The sequence below is a fragment of the Molossus molossus genome, unplaced genomic scaffold, assembly GCF_014108415.1.
Source record: "Molossus molossus isolate mMolMol1 unplaced genomic scaffold, mMolMol1.p scaffold_m16_p_15, whole genome shotgun sequence".
NCBI classification, from domain to species: domain Eukaryota; kingdom Metazoa; phylum Chordata; class Mammalia; order Chiroptera; family Molossidae; genus Molossus; species Molossus molossus.
The window spans coordinates 68438065-68461067 of NW_023425350.1; the positions used below are offsets into that span (position 1 = coordinate 68438065).

The following is a 23003-nucleotide window of genomic DNA, read 5'->3' on the forward strand; positions in this document are numbered from 1 at the left end:
GCAAATTATGAAGCATAATGATTTTCAATTTCTCAAGAAAAGTGCCTGCGTTTACCTCCACAGGTGCTGCGTCCTTTGCCTGTATGTTGGTGACAGAGCCGAAGATGAGCTGGGTTTTATCATTACTCTCTTGAAACTTTACACAGCTAAAGATCAAATTTTTAAAAACACAAAGTATTAACACATGCAACAACCTGTACTGATCTCCAGGATTTTATGCTGACTGCAAAAGCCCATCTCAAAAGGTTTCATACTATAGCATTCCACGTATATAACATCTTTAAATGACAAGATTATAAAGATGGAGAACAGATTAGTGGTTGTCGGGGGTTAGGGAAGGGGGTGGAAGTGGTGTCTGTGACTATGAGAAGAAGCATGAGGGAGATCTTTGAGATATTAGAGAAGTTCTGTACCTTGATTGTGGAGCCTGCACAAATCTACACAGGAGAAAACTTCCTGGAATCACACGCACACACCCCCACACACACCCATGTAAAACTGATGAAACTTGAATAAGGTCTGTGAAGTATACTGATGTCAACTTCTTAGTTTTGATCATGTACTAAAGCTATGTAAGATATTATTACCTCTGAGCAAAGAGTATAGGGTACACGGGATCCCTCTACTATTTTGCAACTTCCAGTGATTTCTAATTATTTCAAAATAAATTGATTAATAAAAGGGCAAAAGACATGAATACACATTTCACCTGAAAAGATAAGTAGCTAATAAGCACATGAGAAGATGCTCAACATTATAAGTCATGAAGGAAATGTTAATTAAAACCACTTCACACCCACTAAAATAGCTACAATCACAGAGACTGACAATACCCAATCTTGTTAAAGAGAAACTAGAACCCTCAAATGTGGCTGGTGGAAATGTAAAATTGTTCAGCCTATTTGGAAACAGTCTAGCAATTCCTAAAAATTTAAGTTAAAAATGAATTTCTCATTCAACCCAACCATTTCACTCCTAAGTATCTACCCAAGGAAAAAAAAATCACATATGTCAACACAAAGACTTTAGCTCCAAAGTCCACAGTGCCAAAACTCACAAGGGTCAAACAGTGGAAAGAGCCCGGCCAGTGTGGCTCAGTGGATTGAGTATCATCCCATGGACTGAGAGGTCCCAGTTCAGTTCCAGGGCAGCACAACTCTGCATCTGTACCGTGGATGCACATGCCTGGGTTGCGGGCTCCATTCCCAGTAGGGGGCGTGCAGGAGGCAGCCGATCCATGTTTCTCCCTCACACTGATGTTTCTATTTCTCTCTCTTCCTTTCTCAAAAAAAACCAAAAACAAACAAACAAAAAACAATAATAATTTTTTTTTTAAAGTGGAAAGAGACCAAATGTCCATCAACTGTTCAGGGATGACCCGCACATGGTGCATCTGCACAATGGACTGAGAGGTCCCGGCTTGATTCTTGGTCTGGGCACATGCCCAGGTCGTAGGTTCGATCCCTGGTGGAAGCTGTGCAGGAGGCAACTGATCGATGTTTCTTTCTCACATTGAGATTTCTCTCTCTCTCTCCCTTCCCCTCTCTCTAAAAAATCAGGACAAACATATTTTTAAAAAGTAGAAAGAGACCAAATGTCCATCAACCGTTGAGGGATGACCCACACATGGTGCATCTGTACCATGGATGACTACATGTGAGGAACACAGCACTCACACGAGTGATGACATGGTGGGGCCTGGCAAACACTATGCTAAGTGAAAGAAGCTAGCCACAAAAACTGCATTTTGTATGATTCTATAAAATGTCAGAAAAGGCAAATCCACAAAGACCAAAAGCCTACAGAGCAGTTGCCTGAGGTTGGGAACAGAAATGAGACTGACTATAAATCATGCACAAGAGATCTTCCTAAGATGAGTAAAATTTTAAAATGGATTGTGGTGATGGCAGCACAACTCTGTAAATTTACTAAAAATAATTTAACTGTACACTTAAACATGTCAACTTTATGGTATATAAATTTTTACAACAAAGCTACAAAGGAAGGAAGAAGGGAAGGAGGGAGGGAGGGAGGGAGGGAGGAAGAAAGAGCAGCCCTACATTTATTTACCCAAATCAATGGGAATATGCACTTACCGTAACTGGAGCTGGGACTCCACTAAAAAGCACAAGAACTTCTGCCCACATAAGTCAGATGTAATGAACACTTTTGAGGCCTGAGAGTTTTTCTCTCTGCAATAGATACATTAATGAAGTAATTGTCAGCATTGGTTCAAATATCTACCACGGTAACTATTAAAAGTCTTTGAAAATATTCTGCAAGAAACCTAAAAACTACATAGGCCGAGCAATAACCTTGAAGACTGAAAACGCTTCTAGAATTTGAATTTCATGATGCCTGAGATTCCTTTCAGCTATTTGATTCCTGAGTCCACTCCACAGCTTTTTTGGGGGGAAATCACAATAAATTTAATCAATATCAATGAACTTTTTACTTCCATAGTATGCAATTCACCTACTGATAACATAATGCAGATTTGAATTCCTATCCCAAGGACCAAAGGGGTCAGACATTTCATAACATGCCCTCTCCTACCTCTCTTCTCTCTCATATTAGGTTCTATTGCCTCACTCTTCTTCAATCCGTACCTCTAACTGCCAAAGATTTCTCCAGAGTGATGCAGAAGACCAGAAATCTGTAAAACAGGGATCTGCAATATATTCAGCTTACCAATAAGGTCTTTCAAGGTAGGAAAGGAACTTATTTTATATGAGGACCAAAACAGAGAAGCTACTTACTTCAATGCTGTCGGTCCATCTTCCCTTTCCCCCACCCCTTCTAAGAGCATGCACCTGCCTTCTGCCTCACAGCCAGAGGCTGTAAGGCCTGCGCTCAACCCTGCCTGTGTCTGATAAACACCACCTTCTTCCTCCCCAGGCTAATACTCCACCTGTGCTCCTGGCTGGTTCCCTGACCATTGTCATTTCCTCTCCCCTGCTTTCCGTTTTGGGTATGCTCCTTAAAACCTACTCTCTCATATCAAGATAAAAGTCAAAATATGAAGATGGACTATTAAATGATATGAAGGACTTACTGTTAATTGGCTGGGTATAACAGTGGTATTGTGGTTGGGTAAGGAAATGTCCTTACTTTTTAGAGAGACACTGAAATATTTATTCATGAAGATAAATTTTCTTCAAGTAGGTCAGCATGAACAAAACTCTCCCCTGACCCAGAGCCTCCATCTGGCTGGTTGTGTATCCTCACTGCCATTCAAAGGTAATCTCCTTAACAGTCTCTATGTCTATGTTCACGTCCTCGGCCCATTTACTTTCTCTATCCCACTTCAGTCCACGCCCTGCTCCCCAAGTGTCCGGACCTCACTGTCCTGCAGGAAGCTCCTCTGTGAGCTCACCTCTTAGGCCACACTCACCAGCCCCAGGCAATTCTGGCACTTTCTCTGTGAAAGGCCCTTTTCTTGAGCTCCATGACATTTCCTTCCTGCTGAATCTCCTGCCTAACCTCTCTTGCTTTGTCTCTGAACTTGGTCTCTTTCCTCTTTTCACCCCTAAAATTTTAAGTTCCCAAGACTTCAGTCCCTAGTCCTCTTCTGACTCTACACCATCAGGTTCTAACTGTACTGAGGTCACAGACACTGAGACTCTAATGAATGTGAAAACTCTCTCCTTGGAAAGCCTACACACTACACATACACACAATTACCATGCAGAGTTCCAGAGGGTTACAAGACCCGCTGCAAACACAAGCTCGTCCACAGGCCATCCAGAAACCTGACCCCTAAACTATACTCCTTAAATTCTGACCACCTCTTTCGCCTTCATCACCATTTATAGGTCCACAAATCCAAAGTTTTCTGCTCTGCTCTTTACCCCCTGTTTAGCCCCACATATAAAGCACGTCTCACAGCTCTCACCGAAGGGGAACGGCCCTACAGGGCGATCTTCCTCTCTCAGCCCTCTCTTTCCCCTGGCACAGCAGAGCAAGCGCATCTGGACTTCCCAGAACACACCACGGACTAGTCCTTCTGAACTTCTGTTCTGATGCCCTTGACCATGGTGCCTTCTCCCTCTTTCCAGCACCCTACCAGCAGAACAGGCAGTGTCTGTGTCACCATTCTGTGTCTCTTTTTGAGGACAGGGACAGTGTAATTTGCCGGTTAACCACAGCCACTAGGATTGGCTGAATTAATGAATAGATAATTAGAGAACATAAAAGGAGAAAAGACCCACGGGATGGAGATCTGAACTATATTTCCCAAAAAGAGCACCTGGCACTCAACTAACATTAAAAAAAAAAAACACTCTTTTTTTTTTTTTTGTCTTGTTTTGTTAATCCTTAGTCAAGGATATTTTCTCCATTGATTTTTAGAGAGTGGAAGGGGGTGGGAGTGAAGAAATACTGATGTGAGAGAGACACACCTATCAATTGCCTCCTGCACATGCCCCAACTGGGGCCAGGGACAAAACCCCAACCTAGGTATGTGCCCTTGACTGAGAATCGAACCCGTGACCCTTCAAAGCACGGGTCAACACTCCAACCACTGAGCCCCACTGGCCAGGGCAAGAAAACACCTTAAAAAGTGTTATAAAATCCCAAGTTTCCTAATCTACAGAAATTAGTTGCTTCTCCCTATACCATCAAACACCTCAAATCTAAGGGATTATTACTAAATTAAAAAATAACAAATGACAATATTTTATGATCACTTTAATATTGTTAATGTCCTCTGATAAAAGACAGATGGCCTTAATACATGTCTATGTATTTTTATAAGTATTAATAACTGAATATACTAAAAGTAAGTTTAAGCAAAATACCAAGTAGCTTCTAAAACTCTTAGCAACGTTTTTCTTTGAATATAAAAATATGTGCTCCAAACCTTGTATTAGTAATCGCTTCTGTCCATAAATGGTCAATACAAAGTTCAGGAACAATTGGCTCTGTTTCTGGTGCAAGAAAAGAGCCACTGGGATTACTGTCTGGGGAATGAGAAATACTGTGTCTCCTTGGAGATTGAGCATGGCTGGAAATGTTGAACCTCTGCACCCCCGTGAAAGAGTGCACTCCCAAGGCCGGGGAATGGGCACGACTGCAAGACAAACAGGAGAGGGGACGTCACAACCACAGCGCAGGATGTCACACACCTTCCCCACTTCTGGGTATGGACAGCATTCATGGCACAGCCCCAGACAGAAAACAATATCTTAAGAAAGGAGTAATTACTTCATGTTAATGTGTTTTATTATATTCTGAAGATTTCCAATTCTTCTTAGACCCCCTTCTTTCAAAACTGAAAATCAGTTCTTTTTTTCTCCCTCAAAAAATGGTTTACTTCATTCAAAAGGTCTAAACTATGCTCCTGTATACTAACATAGGCATGCCAACAAAACTGTATTCCTATATCAATAGATAGATAATAGCTAAAAAGACAGACAACCAAAAAGAAAAGAAAAATTAATGCAAATTAAGACAAAATAGTATCAAAATACTTCTGCAAACTGCTGCCATGAGAGAACCAATTCTATGACGTGCACAGGCAGCCTCCAAAGAGGACTCGTTAAAAAGAGGTAACATAGCAAAACTGGTAACACAACTGGAATAATGGCTGTCTTCCCCAAAAACTACCCAAGGACTGGCAAGAGAAATTTTAAATCCTTCAAAACCAAGAAAGTTTTGAGAAAGCTATCTTACTCTGGGGCTGTCTTACTAAAACACGGAAGCGCCCCACACCGGAGCCCCACCTCAGAGCAGCCATGTTGGAGATGGAAGGAGAACGGGAGTGCAGACTGGGCGAGGAGGTGGAGCGACTCTGACTGTGGATGGAGGAGTAATTCTGGAAAGGCGAGGCCACAGGGGAATCTCCTTTGGACAGGCTTCTGAGGTTTGCTGTGAGGGAGCTACTGGGGGCCGCGATCTGAGGAGTTCCCCCCTGCTCAGAGAATTTTAAAACAGCACTCTCTTCCTTAAGTCAAAATGAGAAGGGAGGAAAAAAATAATAATTACATAAAAAGGGTAAATTCCTTGTGAGAACTCAGGGTAGATTTGCATTATTAAGAACACAATCTTTCTTTTCCCTGTGAAGCTCAATCTATTTCACAAAAACAGGCAAAGGTTTTCAGCATAAACTACCCTTCATCCTTACCTCTGCTTTGACTCTCCGGAGAACCCACACAGAATGCAGACTCTGAACAGTGTCATAGGTCATTACAATGGAGGGGTCAGTGCTAAGAAAAACAATTTTCATTGCATGATCTACAACGTATTGCACCCGTGATGAACCAAAAAGACCTTTAAAGACAAAATAGAAATAATCAGGTTTTGAACAATGGACTTTACAAAACTGTTCTTTATAAAAAGACTTCTTGCAATTCCTAAAGATCAAGAGAAAACGAGCCAATTAAAGCACAAAAATCCGTGAACATATTAATTAACCCTGATTTGTTAATGAATTTACTTTGGGCATCAAAGTCCTCAGAATACATTAAAGATGAGAGTGTTACCAGTTTCAGTCTCACACACTTGGAATTAAAAGGTGAAGATTTGTGCTGACCCACCATTAAATTCACCACCACAGCCGAAAGGTCCACGACTCTTTGGATAACCACCTCATTCGTCGATTTTAATCTCCTATTCTGCCAAGTTTGACTTCCTTACTGGTTCTCTCCTGCACGCGGTCTGTCCTGTGACCACCCACACAGTGCTGAACAGCACACTGGCTTCTGCTTTACTATTATCCATGCAAAGCCAGGCTATGCTAGTGAGTTCAGTTTCCGATTCGATCTCTATGGTACCATGAAGTGACTTCCCTGTCCCTGTTTGACAATGTCCTATATGATCCCCTCTCAGTTAACTTAGAAAATAAAAAGACACAATTATTTTATAAAACTAAGTACTTTATTTAAAAAAAACCACTCATAATCCCACCATTTCAGAATAGCCACCATTAATACACCAGGTGGTATACCTTCTAGCTTTTTCTCCTATGTATATACATCCACTTCTTATGTTTTTACAAAATCAAAATCCATTTGTACTGTTTTATATCCTGCTTAATTATTATGAATAAGTAATTCCTGAGGTAATTAAATGTTATTCAAAACCATGATCAATAATGGCCACATACAATTCAATCACAGGTGCCAACATGTTTATTTAGGTTGTCTGCAACTGTTACCAGTATAATATAGGATTATACAGACCAAAGAGTAACTACTTCAGGCTTTGTGGATCACATATTTACTCTGTTGCATAATCTTTTTTTCTAAACTCTTTAAAAAGGTAAAAACTATTCTTAGCTTTTAAGCCTTAGGCTATGGCTTGCCAAGCCCTAATACAGGAGATAAACAACTCAGTGAATATGTACTGTATTTGGGATAAAGTCCTAAAAGTAAGAATAAAACAAATTTTTTTTAGTTTTCCATCCTTGCCAGTCACAATTACCTATCATGTATGTTTGGTCACATTAAAAATTTTAAAATATGCAACCAGAAATACCTGTAGATTAAGAGTTCTGAGCCCAAGCAAATCAGGTTATTATGAGTAGGAAAAACGAAATATTAAAATTTACAAAGTAGGCCTAAGAATCTCTATTTTTTTCTTCAAAATAAAAATAAATATCCCTGGCCAGTTTGGCTCAGCGGTTAGAGCGTCAGCCTGTGGTCCAGAGATGCAGGTTTGGTTCAGCTAAGGGCATGGACCTTGGTTGCAGTTTGTCCCTGGCCCTGGTTGGGTCATGCGGGTAGTGACCACTCGATGTGTCCCTTTCATGTCGATGTTTCTCTCTCTCTCTTTCTCCCTCCCACTCTATCTGAACAAAAAATGGAAAAACGCCCTCGGGTGAGGATTAAAAAAATAAATAAATAAATAAATAGCCCTTGGCCTAGCCAGTTTGGCTCAGCAGTTAGAGTGTTGGCCGTCAGACTAAAGGGCCATGGGTTCAATTCTCAGTCAAGGGCATATACTTGGGTTGCAGGTTCAATCCCCAGCCCTGACACCTTGTCAGGGTCATGTGGAGACAACCAATCAATGTGTCTCTCTCACATTGATGTTTCTTTCTTACTCTCTCTCTCCCCCTCCCTACCACTCTATCTAAAAATAAAAGGAAAAATATCCTCGGGTGAGGATTAACAAAATAAACAAACAAACAAACAATTTTAGTTCATCTAAGTATTATTCATTTACTTATTAATCACTGAGGAACAGGGTCTTCTACAGGTAGGTCAGCAAACCTATCAGTAATCTTGATCAATTTATAGGCTCTATTTTTAAGAAAAGAATAACTGTTAAAACTGTTAATACCATAGTATTCAAGTAGTTCTTACTTTTTAAATCCTCACCCGAGGATATTTTTCCATTTATTTTCAGATAGAGTGAGGGAGAGGGGGGGAAGAGATAGAGACAGAGAAACATCGCTGTGAGAGAGACACATTGATTGGTTACCTCCCACACAACCCCAAACAGGGCCAGGAGTGAACCACAACCAAGGTATGTGCCCTTGACCGGAAATGAACCCATAACTCTTTGCTCTGTGAGCTGACACTCTAACCGTTGAGCCAAAAAGGTCAGGGCAAGCAGTTCTTACTTTAACATAAACTAGTTTCATAATTAAAAAGTTATTTTGTAAAGTGCTTAAGTTATATTATTTTTATGAAACAAGTCAAATTTTTATAAGCACCTACATTTTCTCCCCACCCCCACATACAAAAATAAAAGGAGCTATGTAAAAGAATGTCTAAAAATACACTTACTTCCAGATTTATAAACAAGTGGTGTTATTTCATCTAGTGGATGCAGCATGCTGAACATAGTAGGTAAAGGTTCTCTAGTAATAAACAAATAATCAATCATCAATACAAGATAACTCCATCTGTGCACAAATTTTGCACCTTCCTTGCAAAGAAATATCTTCTCCAGATTACATACCCTCTCATAAAAAAAAAAAAAAAAGCCCTATAAACTCTCTACATACTGTTTTTCAAAGTCTCTTCTATTTCATTCCTAGAAGTCCCTCTTATGAAAGAGTCTACGCATACACACACTGAGGGAAATCAATACAGGCAAGGGACCATCTGCAAACAGCACTCATAACATTACAGAACCAATGGGGGTAATGGGCATAACATAGTCTGTTTTGTTTTTGTTTTTTGTAACCTCTCTTAGCATCAGTGTGTCTTTGGAAGTTAAGAAATTCTGTCTCCTACACCTATTTACACAGGAGTTCACTTAAAAAATAAAAACCTCCATGTAAAATTAAAGAGGCTGCATGTTTTTAAGGAGTGATTAAAAAAAGGGGTGGGGGGAGATAGGCCTTCTATCTAAACTCTGAAAGAGGTTAAAATTTGTAAGCAATTTTTTAAAAACATAATATGTACTACTTGTACCACACTGTGGTAAGGAATTGTATGTCCCTGACCTTCACTGAGCTCATAACTGATTCCAGAGATAGGTAAACACACAATCAATGAGCACCTACCGTTTCTTGCACTTCTAAAGTATATTAAGCCCTGTGTCGCAGGTTATACACATTAGCTCATTTAATCCTGCATAAATCCTAAGATGTAAAAGATAGTATGTCTGTAACAAATAATGAAATGAAAGCCAAGAAAACTCTGATGATTTGCCCAAAGAAACACAATGAAAAATGGCAGAGCTAAAAATTAAGTATTGTTATCTTTAAACCATATACGTTTGCTCGATTTTACAACTTGGTTGAGGGGTAGCTGTCGGTGATTCAGTACCAAGTGAAAAGTAGAATTCACAAGTATGCAACACTGAGATGAGAGAAAATGGCATAGATCTACACTGTTACTATGTAAATTATCATCATCCCAAACTCTTAGGGAAACAATTTCACCTCAGAACCAACATAAAAAAATCCAAATAATATTTTGAACTGAGTAAACTAGATACCTGGGTGGACCTGGAGGTATCTCATGTGAAGAACTGCTTCGTTCAAACAACAATCCGTATTTGGTGGGCCAAACATTTGCAACCTTCCAGGTAAACGGATGGGAAAAACAGAAGTAAAAGAAACTACTCTTTATAACATGTTTTCAGAAAACAAGATAGAATATTAGATGTTCTTCCAATTTAATAAGAGCTTTACAATATTTAACTGTATTTTTTTAAAATAATTCTAATAAGCAAGTATAAGACAAAATCAAGTCTAAGGAAAAATTTAATCTAAATTTCCTGCCAGCAAATATCAGCACCAAAGTGAGAATGTGATAAAATTTTAACATTAGCACTAGGCATTAAAAAGATGATAAAGAGGAAAAAGACGAATGCTGTCATATGCTTACTATAACCAAAATTATTTCCTATGTATCACTTCAACTGAAAAACTCAGAAAAGACTCCATAATTCACTCCACTAAATTACTTTCTTTGCAAAGAATGAAAAAAATGGTAAGCCATTAAAGCTGCTAAATTTTATTTTGAGTAAAAATAACATCCTTGATAACTATAAGACATGAGAGTAGCAATACTTCTGAAATCAATTAATTCAAGCATATTTTCCAACCAAACACAAAAACATGCAAACACTCAAGTTTACCTGAAAAGGTAAAGAAGCTATGTAATCCTTTCCTTCTATGCTATGCATGTTGATACATGAGCTTTGCAATATACATATACATTTTTCTACTTCAGCATTACCTGCAAGAAAGAATATAACAAGATGTATGCTCCCCCCACAAAAAATCCCAACAATCACAAATTATAATTCCCAATAACAGAAATTCTTAATAAACAATATAAAAATGCTTAGGAAAAAGCACTATTATTAGTGGCTACTTCTTCTGAACAAACAACAACAAAAAAACAATGAGATACACATTTGGAATCAAAAAGTGCAATAAAACTTCAAAAAGAAACTTACTGTAGGCTTTTTCAGACTTATCCTGTGATATAATGAAGTCACACCACAAAGCCTAAAATTAAAACAAAATGCTTACCAAAGAAAATTGTATTGAAATAATAACCTATAAACTAAAAGTATCTAATAATTATGACATCTACATAACAACTGTCTCATCAGCTCAACACATACAACATGGGAACAAAAAAAAGAATAAGATAAAATTAGACTAATTAATAATAAATACTATAATAAAAGATAAACTATGTGTGCAGATATATTTTATAAAAAGGGAAGACAAAAATAAAAAATATCTACCAGACAGAAGCCTTGCCACAAGCGACCTCAAACAGCGGCTCAACCTGTCTTATACTGTATGTCCTACATAAAACTGAAGATTATCAGAAGAGCTATTTATAATCTCCACACTTACTTAATGATTTTATCATTCTTAGACATTCCTAAATTCACTTTAGAAAAATCTTTAGAAAAACTAACATTTCCCTTTCCCCTTACAAAACATAAACTAGGAAACAACACTCAATTTCTCACTGGCACACCTATCACTTACTGAGATTACTTAATGGCAATTTATGGGGTTGTTTTCAACTGTGGTAAAACATACATAACATAAAATTTACCACTTTAATCATTTTGAGGTGTAGAAATTCAGTGGCATTAAGACATTCACGACGCTGTGCAATCTCTTTGCTATCCATTTCCAGAACTTTTCCACGATCCCAAACAGAAACTGCCAATTCAACAAGAACACCATTTCTCCCTCCCCCAGCTTCCATTCTACTTGCTGTCTTTATGAATTTGCCTATTCAAAGCTAAGTACCTCATGAAGGTGGAATCATACAGTACTTGTATGTTATGTCTGGCATAATGTCCTCAAGGTTCACCTCGGTGTAGCATGCCAGAATTTCCTTCCTTCTAAAGGCTGAATATTTCATTATAGGCATATATCACATATTGTTTATCCAGTCATCTCTCCGTACACACTTGGGTCGTTTCCAATTTTGAATATTGTGAATAATGCTACTAGGAACACTGGCGTTCAACTATCGGAGTCCCTGCTTTCAATTCTTTTGTGTCTATACCCACAAGGGGACTTGCTGGATCATATGGTGATCCTAGGTTTAACTTTCTGAGGAACAGCCAAACTGTTTTCCACAGTGGCGTTTTTTACTTTGCCACCAGCAATGCACAGGGTTCCAATGTTTAAACATCCTAATCAACATCTGTTATTTTTTCCATTTTTTATATAACAGCCATCCCAGCAGATATGAAGTGGTATCTCATAGTGGTTTTGATTTGCATTTGCCTAATGATTAATGATGCTGAGCATTGTTTCATGTGTTCATTGGCCATGTGCGTATCTTCTTTAGAGAAATGTCCATTCAAGCCCTCTGCCTGGTTTTAAACTGAATTGTTTGTTCTGTTGTTGAGTTTAGGAAAAACCAGCACTGAAGCTGCACTCCCATCTGAAACATCCAAAATCTAGTCTGTACCTATTACTGTCTCAGCTTCCTTTTATGAAATCCCATCCTTCCAGTCTCTGAAAATGAATGTTAATTTCACCCTCTCCTTTACTCCCAATGTCTCAGACATGGCTAACCCCTTGCACATTCCCTCAGCTCTGTCTCTCACCTGTCTTCTCTCTTCACAGAGCCAATCTTTTTCCCTGCGCTATCACAGAATAGTATCCCTGACAACATTGTCTCTACTCTCCAGCCAGTCCTACAAATTGCCACCAAAATAATATCTTCTTGAAATACAAAACTGAAGATGTACTTTTTATTTTAATGTCCTTGGCAGGCTCCTTCTGCATACAGTTTAAAATCCAGGTTCCCAGGCACATACAAGGCCCTTCAGTCTGGATCCACTCAGCACTAGCAAGCTTCTCTCCACACCCAAACCCTGTGTACATCCACTCTGAACTGAGAAAACAGCATGTTTTTCCATAACTCTTTGGCTGTGATTGCCTCTGCCTGGTATGCTCTTCTTTTCCCAACTTCCAGTTCACACAGCAACTTCTTTGAGAAATCCTCCCTTCAGAGCTCAGTCCCCCTGGCTCTCACCACACTGTGGACACACAGCTAATACATGGCACTTTCATTTATCTGAATACAGTATTTTAATTACTGTTCATTTGTTCATCTTTCAACAGTATGAGCTCTTCAATGGCAGACACCGAACACCCATTTTTATCACCTTAGCACCCAGCACACTTAGAAACAGTGACACTAAATACTTGCAGAATGAAGGAAGGGATAAACTAAATCTAAGGCACATACACCTGATATTGTTTCTTAACCAAAATAAAAAATTATCTTTCTCCATATTAGCAAGAAGACTAAATAACAATATGTTTTCCAGACCAAAAGGAAATTACAAATCTTATCGTTCTACTTACATTCCATCTTAAGGTGAAGGAGACAAGAGAAAAGACACAATACATCTAACTGCACATCCATGGAATCTAGTAAACAGGCAATCATTCCTTGGAGAACTTAAGATGGAAACATAAAAGCAAAGAACTACTTGGATGTCATCATGCCACTTTTCATGTCTACACTAACCATATGGTTACATGGGGGGAAATTATCATCAAAATGATCACTGGCTTCAACACTCCTGGACAGAAATGATTTTTATACATGCCCTCAAGTTTAGGAATAATTCAGTTTATCCTTCCCAATATATTGTTTGAAGAATACAATGTTCATCAGGAAACACTTAATGGGGGAAAAAACAAAAAACAAAAAAGCAGTGTCCAGGTACCAAGATTTCAGTGTTTATCAATAAGAAACTTAAAATTAATCAGTCTTGAAATCTCTTGACAATAGCCCAACAATTCAACTACTATAAATGTATTCCTTTATCCCCCAACTTTTTATTCTAAAAATTTTCAGTAAGAAAAGCTGAAATAGTACAGTGAATACCTGTTTCACCTAAATCTAACAGTTGTTAACATTCTGCCGTATCTGCTTGTGTGTGTGCATGTGGGGATTTGGGTTGGGAGCGCTAACTACCTGAAAACTGCCATCGTGACACTCTGCCCTACACACTTCACGCATTTCCCAAACACAAAGATTTTCTCCTATACACCGTAAAATCATCGCGTTGCCTAAGAAAAAAATTTTCTAACATCACCTAATATTTAGTCCATTTACAACTTTTTTCAAATTTTCCCAAAAACATCATTTTTAGCCAATTTTCTAGAACCAGGATTCAAAGTTCATTCAACAAGGTGCAAAATACACTGCATTTGGTGATGTCCCTTTAGTCTCTTGTAATCTAGCATAGGCCCCACCTTTTTTTCTCTATGCCTGACTCTTTAAAGCAGCGGTTCTCAACCTGTGGGTTGCCTAAGACACAACAGTAGCAAAATTACAGTTATGAAGTAGCAACAAAAATAATTTTATGGTTGGGGATCACCACAACATGAGGAACTGTATTAAAGGGTCGCAGCATTAGGAAGGTTGAGAACCACTGCTTTAAAGAGATCAGAATGTAGAGTGTCCCATATTCTGGATTTGTCTAATTGTTCCTCATAGCGGTTTTTTCTTTACCTTTTTTTATTTTTTTTATCCTCACCTGAGGACATTTTCCCATTTTTATTCAGATAGAGTGGGAAGGAGAGAGAGAAAGAGAAACATCGATGTGAAAGGGACACATCGAGTGGCTGCCACCCGCACGACCCAACCAGGGCCAGGGACAAACTGCAACCGAGGTACGTGCCCTTAGCGGGAACTGAACCTGGATCCCTCTGGACCACAGGCCGATGCTCTAACTGCTGAGCTAAACCAGCCAGGGCTTTACCTTTTTTTTTAATAGAAAATTTCAAACATATACAAAGTAAGCAGAGTAATATAGTGAATCCCCATCAGCCAGCTTCATAATTATCAACTTCTGGCTGTTCTTATTTAATGTGTACCTCAACCCATTCTTTAACTCATGACATTTTACAAATTGACCCTCTAGCCCCATATTTCCTATAACTGGAAGTTAGGTCTACATATTCATGTCAAATATTTTGGGGAAGAAAACTGAGTAGATGATATCATATCTCCCTGCTGCATGACAGCGGTAAGTATATAAAAGTCCTCTGTCCCTTATTAGTGATGGTAAATCCACCATGCTGTTGAGATGGAGGACAACACGCAGCTTCAAAGTAGAGATACATTTTTTTCTTCACTTTGGATGACACCTGGTGCCATGCTAACACTTTTCACCCAATAGCATTCCTATCCATTTACCATCCTTGTCTGAATCAGAGATTACACGGAGGGTACAGAATGATGATTTTTCTAACCCTACCATTCCTCCTGTATTTAATAGCTGGTATTCTTCTTTAAATGGAAAAACAAAAACAAAAAACCTTTTAATGAAGGATTTTCCTTAATTCTGTCCCTTTAATTACTAATTTTTAGAATAGAGTTAGGTGTAATGGCCAAATGCAATGAGAACAAATTCGATTTTTTTCATCTCCCTTGGACCTGAGCATTACTATGAAACTGATTTTTATTTATTCAACATTTTGCAATCAAATATAATCATGTGTTAATATATTCTTGTACCCTTAATGTCTTATAAATTTTTATTGACAATAACAAATTGAATTACTTGAGTGTTTAAACATTACCATTAAATTGACAAACAGTGTAAAAAATGATGCTATAGAAAATAAATTAAAATTTTATTTCCCTACCATTATCTTCACTACATGTTAAAATGTACAAAGCTACTGGGATCATTATACACTATTTTTATCATTTCTGTTAAATTTTAAAGCAAAAACTTTGTATTTAAAAAAAGTATTCAACAGTCAATCAAACATTAAAATTCAAATCAACTCACCTGTTGAACAGGACTATCCACTGTAAAGGCTTTATAAACAGCCAGTGCCTGGCTTTTACTTCCTCTGCTCCAGATCACCATGTTTCCAGCCACATAGAGTTCCTCGTCATAATCCACTTCCCCAATTTCGCTTCCACCTTTCCTTAACTGCCAGCTTTCCTTAAAAATTTACACATGTAAGACAACTTCAAGTGCTGTTTTTATTTATTTTTCAAGATTATAGAGCAAGAGTTATTAATTAAAATTGAACAGCCATCCAGATACAAGTCTCCTACTCTCTCTTTGTCTGTGGAGTAAGATTTAGTCCAAGCCCAACTCTTAGGTTTGGTGCCACTGATTAACAGGGGGTGGGGGAATGAGTATGTCTAGCATATCTTATAGGATTTCATAAATGAGAATTTACTCAAGAATTCTGTTATATTACCATATTATGCTGCCAAAAATATAAACAAAAAATATACATTACCTATACATCCAAAAAGTAAACCAACATTCTTGGGAGACTAAAAAGACATATTAAGCATATGGGGGGTGATGCAGAGGGGGCAGTGAGGGGCACATGGGACACTGGGGGGCTTATCCACCATACAGATTTCCCTGTTTTACAACTGCATATACATTCACCTTCCTGCCCTTGTCCCAGCCATCAAAATGTACAGGGCAGACAAAGGTTTAAACTTCTAACTACACACACTTTCCCTCTCTGAAATTTTTGCATCTCAAAAGGGATATAAAAATGGAATTAAGATGAGAAAGACTGTTTAACATGTACTTATTTCTCATTACCCTGCTGAAAAACTAGTACTGTATCTTCTTATGTGGCATTTCTTATCTCCTCTAGAAACATGTAAATTTTTAGCAGCAGGGGACCATTTCTAATCTACTACCTAATCACCAAATAACATGAAATCTGGTCCCCACATACTAAGTGAAGAAAAAGAGGTTTTAAATGGACCATAATCATAGTAACTCTCATTATAAATCCATGAGATCTATGTCTAAATAAACAGCCATGACACTACAATACAAAAAGGTCATTATTTTTAGCCTTAATAAAAATGACCAAATCTTAGCCTTTGCCCTAGAAGTAGCATCATATTCCTTTCTCAGTTGCATCTGGGAAGTCTTAAATTACAAATAGATCGCATCTCTCTACGTTTCAAAAACAAACAGAGAATCATAATACAACCTTCTGTTTTTCGTGGATTGTAACCTCCTGCAGGGATCCCACCAAGCCAGCAGCACCATCAGACGACCATAACTCAGAGGCTGGTTGCAGCTGCCGAAGCTGAAGGTTCAAAGCATTAGGGTGGTGTTTGCAGTGGTCTCTACCAAAAGGAACAAATTCCTGCAAATCCCCAGCTGCAATCATTGTTGCCCTTTCTTCATAGAAGTTCGACATGGGTTTCAGATATCAACATTATTTCTGTATGAATTCAAACACATTCTGGTCAGCTGTCAGAGTCAAAATCAGAAGAAAATGATCATAAAAGTTTACAGAAGAATCATTAATCCTTAGATGAGCGTCACACAATCCTATTACACTATTGGTTGTAAGTGTACAAGCAACGATAGCAACAAAGGGTATTCTAGATCTGACTCTTTCAGGTAATTACAGTTTTCATTTTATAGTTACCTTATACTATCATTACATAATTAACATTAAAGCTACATTTTACTTGCAGATTAATCAATAGACAATACTGTAGGAAACCACTGAGTTCAGACATACATTTATGTCCCACAACACCTACCTATGTTTCCTACTACTACTACACACTAATTGTTCCACACTTCACATTTAAGAATTTTGACAAGTTTTACTTTATAATAAATGGCTCTCAACATTTAAGGACATTTCTGTTCAGATGCTGAAACCTCATTTGAAAAGCACACCTAACAGATCACTGACATATTGAAATAAAACAAACAAAACCCACATATTACTCTAATTCATCAAAAGCTGAACTACTTACTGCTTTAAGAGACTATCAAATGTCATCAGTAATTTTGAGCCTCAATCTACCTAAACATATAACCAAAATCAATTCCAATTTCTGGTCCAAACCTCAAAGACCAAGGCATAAGTAAAATAACTCTGGCAATGGGACAGTCATGCTTGTTTGCAAATTTGAGAATCCTAGCTTTGAATTAACATACTCTATTACAGTTCAGCTTATAACTACAAAGAAGTGGATGAACTGTGGGTGGAAACATGCCCCCTACTTCCAAAACATTTCTACGAACAGAAACTGAGAGCCAAATTCTGACACGGTATAATGTGGCATATGAGGTGGATGCCAGTTCCGCTCCGAGACAACAACCATGGCATCACAGTTAAGTTGCAATCCTCAAATACAGAAATCAAAACAAATGTTCATGTCAGCACTATGGACAATCTTTAAAAACAGTGTTTGAAATGGCATTCACAATGAAAAGAGTTTACTTAATTCGGCTTTGCTTCTCTCCTCTGAGATCTTTTTGCCACCAGCAGCTTTCTTGGCTGCAGTATCTCAAAACCTCTGGTTCCCATGCAGCTCCTCTAGAGTTGAGGTTATTTCTGCTGTGAATTACATGTTATTCCTGAGATAACTGTCACCAACAAGCCACTTTCCTCCTGAGAACTCAGTATTGAGAACACTTAAACTGGGGACATGACTGAGATAGCGCCTTATAAAACTTACAAGAAAACAACACAATTCAGCTGGTCTTCCTATATTCTAGTCAACAGGACAACCAACTTCTTAAGACTCTGAGAGAAAATTACAAGATCATTAATGACAGAATTAATCACAGTGCAATGATCATTTCGTGCTGGTTAAGGCAATATACTTAATTCGTGTACAGCCACAAACCTGTGTTGACACTTACCAGGAGCAACATCTAACAAGGACTGCATGAACAGATGGGCTACAAACCGAGACATCAGCGTGCCTGGGAACGAGGACTACCTGCCAGCGGTAACGCCAAGCTGGGTCAAGAGGAACCCCCAATGCCCAGAGAGGGCACCCTGAGCTGAGGCTCTGCAAAGCGCAGAGCTTCCTCGGCCCCTCCGGGGGTCGGAGAGAACCACGGGTGAGAGCCTGGGCCTCAGACACCCTGGGGGAGGGGAGGGCCCATCGGCAGCCGCGGCAGCACACGGACACCGCGCAGCTCGGGAAGGAGGCGCGGCGCGCTGCCCACGGGACACGCCGCCAGGGCTCCGGGCCCGCCCTCGGTCCCGCGCCGCCGGCCTCGCGGAGGTGCGGGGTCAGGGCACACGTGGCGACCCCCAGCGCCGCCGGCCGGGCCCCTACCTGAGTAACTCGGGACGCGTCAGGCGCGGCGAGCCCGGCTGCGCCCCCAGGGCAACAGCAGAGTCGTTCACGGGGACTCCTCCGCCGCTGCAACTTTTCATTCCCTCTCCTTCCCCTACTCCTGAGGAAGAGCGAGCAGCAGCTGAGGACAGCAGGGGCATAGGCTTCCTCGCTCAGATAAGGCGCTCAAATGGAGGCGTCCATCTTGGCTTCCCGTCCTGCTTTGCGCAGGGTCAGGGGGCGGGGCCTGAGAGACTGGGTCTTCCGGAGGCGCGCAGCCTGGCTCCCGGCGTCTGCGCGTGGGGCTCGGGGAGGGTGCTGGAGTCGACTCGGCTGGGCAGCACCTCCGCCCCGCCGCAGCGCCCCGCCCAGCAGTAGGACCAAGTCGGCTAGCGTCTGTATCGTAACAGGACCCTCCCGGCGCCCACATCTCCGGGTCAGGCCACTACGAGCCTGAACTGCCTCCTGACTCCCGCTAATTGTGCTGACTCCCACCCCCAAGGAGATGCACCTGCGTCCAGGTTTGGGGGAAGTGGGGCGGCCTGCTGATTTTCTCTCTTTGCTAGTGTGCTGTGACCCTGTAGGGCCTGACCCTTTGAAAAGTTGAGGGAAATAGGGAGGCGCTCACAAAAACATTGTGTGCAGTTTCTGAGCGCCAGAGACACACCCCCAGGTGATTCCTAGACCTGGGTTAAAAACCCCAGCTTCGCCCTGCCCTCCTTCTCCGTGTTTAACTGTACAATATCACACTTACGGAAAGTAGAAAACTTCCCTGCGCTCTAATCTCCCATTGCTGAAATCTCTAGGTTAAAAATATCGATAGAGCCCTGGCTGGGTGGCTCGGTTGGAGCATCCTCCCATACACCAAAAAGGTTGCGAGTTCCATTGCGTCAGGGCACATACCTAGGTTGTGGGTTCAACCCCTAGCCAGGGGGCAACCGGTCAGTGTTTCTCTCTCTCTGTGTCTCTCATCAATAAACATATCCTCAGCTGAGGATTAAATATATATATAGTCATTTATCTGAAACCAAACCTAACTGCACTGGCCTGAGGATACAGGGGGAAATTTTGATCCATGGAACAAGGCAGGAAGGAGCCATTTAGGTCTCATTTCTTCTCCCTCAGGTGCATTGCTCTGAGGCATGGTTTCTCCGCACAGCCTGTCAGATGCCCTGTGTGACTGGGTGGGCACACCGGCCGCAGTCCACTGAGATTCTGGCAGCCTGTGGTGCAGTGCCAGTGCGGGACTTCTCATCCTCCCTGCTTCCCCCCGTCCCCTCATGCTCTCTACCTGGGGCTAAAGCATCAGCATTCATCAGACTTGACCCCAGCTATGGTTTCTAGGGAACCCGGCAGCACAAACCACAAAGAGTGTCTTATGCTGCTAATCGTCCCACCTGTGAGGCAGCATCGCTGACAAGGTCACCCAGCTCTCCCTCCTGGTGTTCCCCTGTCTGCCCATAAACCCGCTGTGGCCTCAGCCAAGGATGTGCTCTGTAAGGACACCAGGTCTATGCCGACAGTTCCCTCCAGACTTCCCAAAGACCCCATCCTCAGGTGCCAGAGCAGCGCTGCCATCCCAGCAGAACGTGTCACCCTGCCCCCGGCAGCACTCTGGTGTCACTGACAGCCCTGCCTGGACTCTAGATCTGACAAAGCCTCTTACAAGAACAAATCCTTCGGCTTCTGCCACGACCCACTCTGCTCATGGGGGTTCAAAGCTCACATCCAGTGGTTTCAGAGAACAGTCATCTCCTGTTTTCTCCATCCCCCTCCCATTCTCTTCTGCTGTCAAGTGAGTCATCCGTTTCCTCAGAGCACAGAAGCCCTGGCATGGACTCCCGCAGACCACCAACTCACTGATTTTCTGCTGTGTCCTGCAAACAGGGGTCCCTGAGGTTGCATCTTGGATACAGACACAGTTATGTCCGATACTATAACACAGACCTCTTTGGTTGATAACTCATCCCAGTTGTTAGCAAAACTCTCCAGATATAATTGATATGCGAAAAAAATGTGAATAGATCAAATCCCTATTTCTCACTTTTCTGTTTGTTAATCCTCACCCTAGGATATTTTTTCCACTGATTTTTTTTTTAGAGAGAGAGAGAAACGATGTGAGAGAGAGATATTGATTGGTTGCCTTCCGCATGCACCCCAACCAGGGCCAGGGATCAAGCCTGCAACCCAGGTACGTGCCCTTGATCAGGAACCTGCGACCTTTCTGTGTGTTGGCCAAACGCTCTAACCACTGAACCACATGGGCCAAGGCACTTTTAATGTACATATAACAAAATATATAATCCTTTGCATTAGTAGCTATTGCTACATAACAATATCACCACAAATTTCATGGTTTAAAATGACAGATTTATTATGTCACAGTTTTTGTGGGTCAGGAGTCTTGGCCTAGATGGGTCGTCTTCTTAGTGTCTAAGGCGGCTGCAACCAGGGCATTGCTTGGGATTGTGGGCTCATCATAGGTTATGCTGGGGCCAGTTCTGCATCTGGGCTCACACAGAATTCAATTTCTTTTGGTTATAGGTCTAAGGGTATCAGTATTTTTCTGGCTGTAAGCAAAGGCTGCCCTCAGCATGGCGAGAGCACCCACTGTTCCTTGCCACATGGGTTCCCCAACATCATAAAAGCATACAAGGCAAAAAGGCGATAGAGAGAGTCTACTAGTAAGAAGTCAGTCACAATCCACAATTATCTAATTTCAATAGTGACATCCCAAGACACATTCAAGGAGGGGATTACACAGGAAGCAGAGACCATTGAGGGCCATCTCAGAAGCAGCTGATTACAGTTTCCAATAACCATCTGATAAATGTAAATTCTTAAACTACTCATTTTAACCAAGAGAGTGAACTGTGGAACAGGTTTCCTCTCCTCTGAAACATTGGCTCTGCGTCCCCTCAGCCCTTCCTTTCTGGGCCTTCACAGGGCCCACGGCTGCCTCTCTGCCAGACCGCACAGGGCCCTACAGGTAAAAAGTGATAGAAGATGGAGCCAACTGGAGATCATAAAAAATTAAGTATAACATCATCAATGTGCACATCTGTTACTCGGCCAGGAGGTATGGGCACACAGTAAGAAAAGATCATTCACATGGCAAAATTCCAGCTTTACCAACTCTCTAGGAACCATTGGGCAGTAATTTCCCATCTACCATGGACAGCAATACCCTAGTATTTGCTTGATGCTTTTAATCTTTGGGGGCATATGAGCATATATGTCATTTTAAATTTGGTGAATTAAAGTAAAATTTAAAACATTAAAAATCCTATTGCCAGGACCCTGTCCCCTTCTTCACCCCAAGCAATCAAAACCAGCGCTTTTGATTGAATACTGCCATCTAGAGGCAATGAATGTAAACACCTTGCTCTATGCCACAACCAGGAACCAGAGAATTGGATGGAACTGGGCGGGGCGAACCACATGGGAGAGAACAGAGCCAAATGCTTTCTTTCAGCCAACTCTCTGCCTGGCGTGAGTGGGTAAAAAGAAGCTCTCTTCTGTTCCACCTCTAACTGTAAACCTCAGTCACCTAGGCTGGGCGAGTGGCCACCTCCTCCGTGAAGCCTTGCCTGTGTCTCCTGAGTCCCCACTCTGTGTGCTCAGCCAGGCCTGTGCTTGCTGCCTTAGAGCACTCCTCAGTGGGGCTGTGTCTGTCTGTCTGTCCCTGTCCCTCTGCTACTCAGACTATGAGATCCTGAGGGCACAGGTCTTGTTTCATGGCTAGAACCTGGTCTGGTGCATAATATATAATTACTTATGAATTATATTATATATGATATATAATTTATGGAATAAAAATGAGTAAGTGGCAAAGTAAATGTCAGTCACTTTAATAATGTCAGCTCCAAGAGAATGAGACACCTACTCTTATTAAATCATTTTCTTCTCTCTTCTTCAAAAGAAAACTTTAATATTATAAATTGAAATTACATTTGTGAGAAGAACAAAACTAGACCAATAAGGTTTATTAAATGCTTGTGA

At 40.8% G+C, this 23003-nt stretch overlaps 1 protein-coding gene across 5 annotated transcripts in view; it reads right to left on the reverse strand.

The window, feature by feature from the left end:
• Positions 1–19211, reverse strand: part of ANAPC1 (anaphase promoting complex subunit 1) — a 99217-nt gene extending 80006 nt beyond the window's left edge. For 2 of the 5 annotated variants that reach the window (XM_036262477.1, XM_036262479.1), the window contains exons 1-12: positions 18390–18506; positions 16895–17131; positions 15706–15864; positions 10861–10912; positions 10537–10637; positions 9892–9974; positions 8730–8803; positions 6125–6270; positions 5724–5944; positions 4862–5071; positions 2097–2192; positions 56–146 (exon numbers count right to left, since the gene is read on the reverse strand). In XM_036262477.1, coding sequence (XP_036118370.1) covers positions 56–146; positions 2097–2192; positions 4862–5071; positions 5724–5944; positions 6125–6270; positions 8730–8803; positions 9892–9974; positions 10537–10637; positions 10861–10912; positions 15706–15864; positions 16895–17107 — 1446 coding nt within the window. In that variant the 5' untranslated portion in view covers positions 17108–17131; positions 18390–18506. Of the gene's footprint in view, positions 1–55; positions 147–2096; positions 2193–4861; positions 5072–5723; positions 5945–6124; positions 6271–8729; positions 8804–9891; positions 9975–10536; positions 10638–10860; positions 10913–13258; positions 13355–15705; positions 15865–16894; positions 17132–18389; positions 18507–19001 lie in introns of those variants that run through there. The other 3 variants (XM_036262476.1, XM_036262475.1, XM_036262478.1) reach the window with 3 other exon arrangements.
• Positions 19212–23003: the final 3792 nt, after the last annotated feature.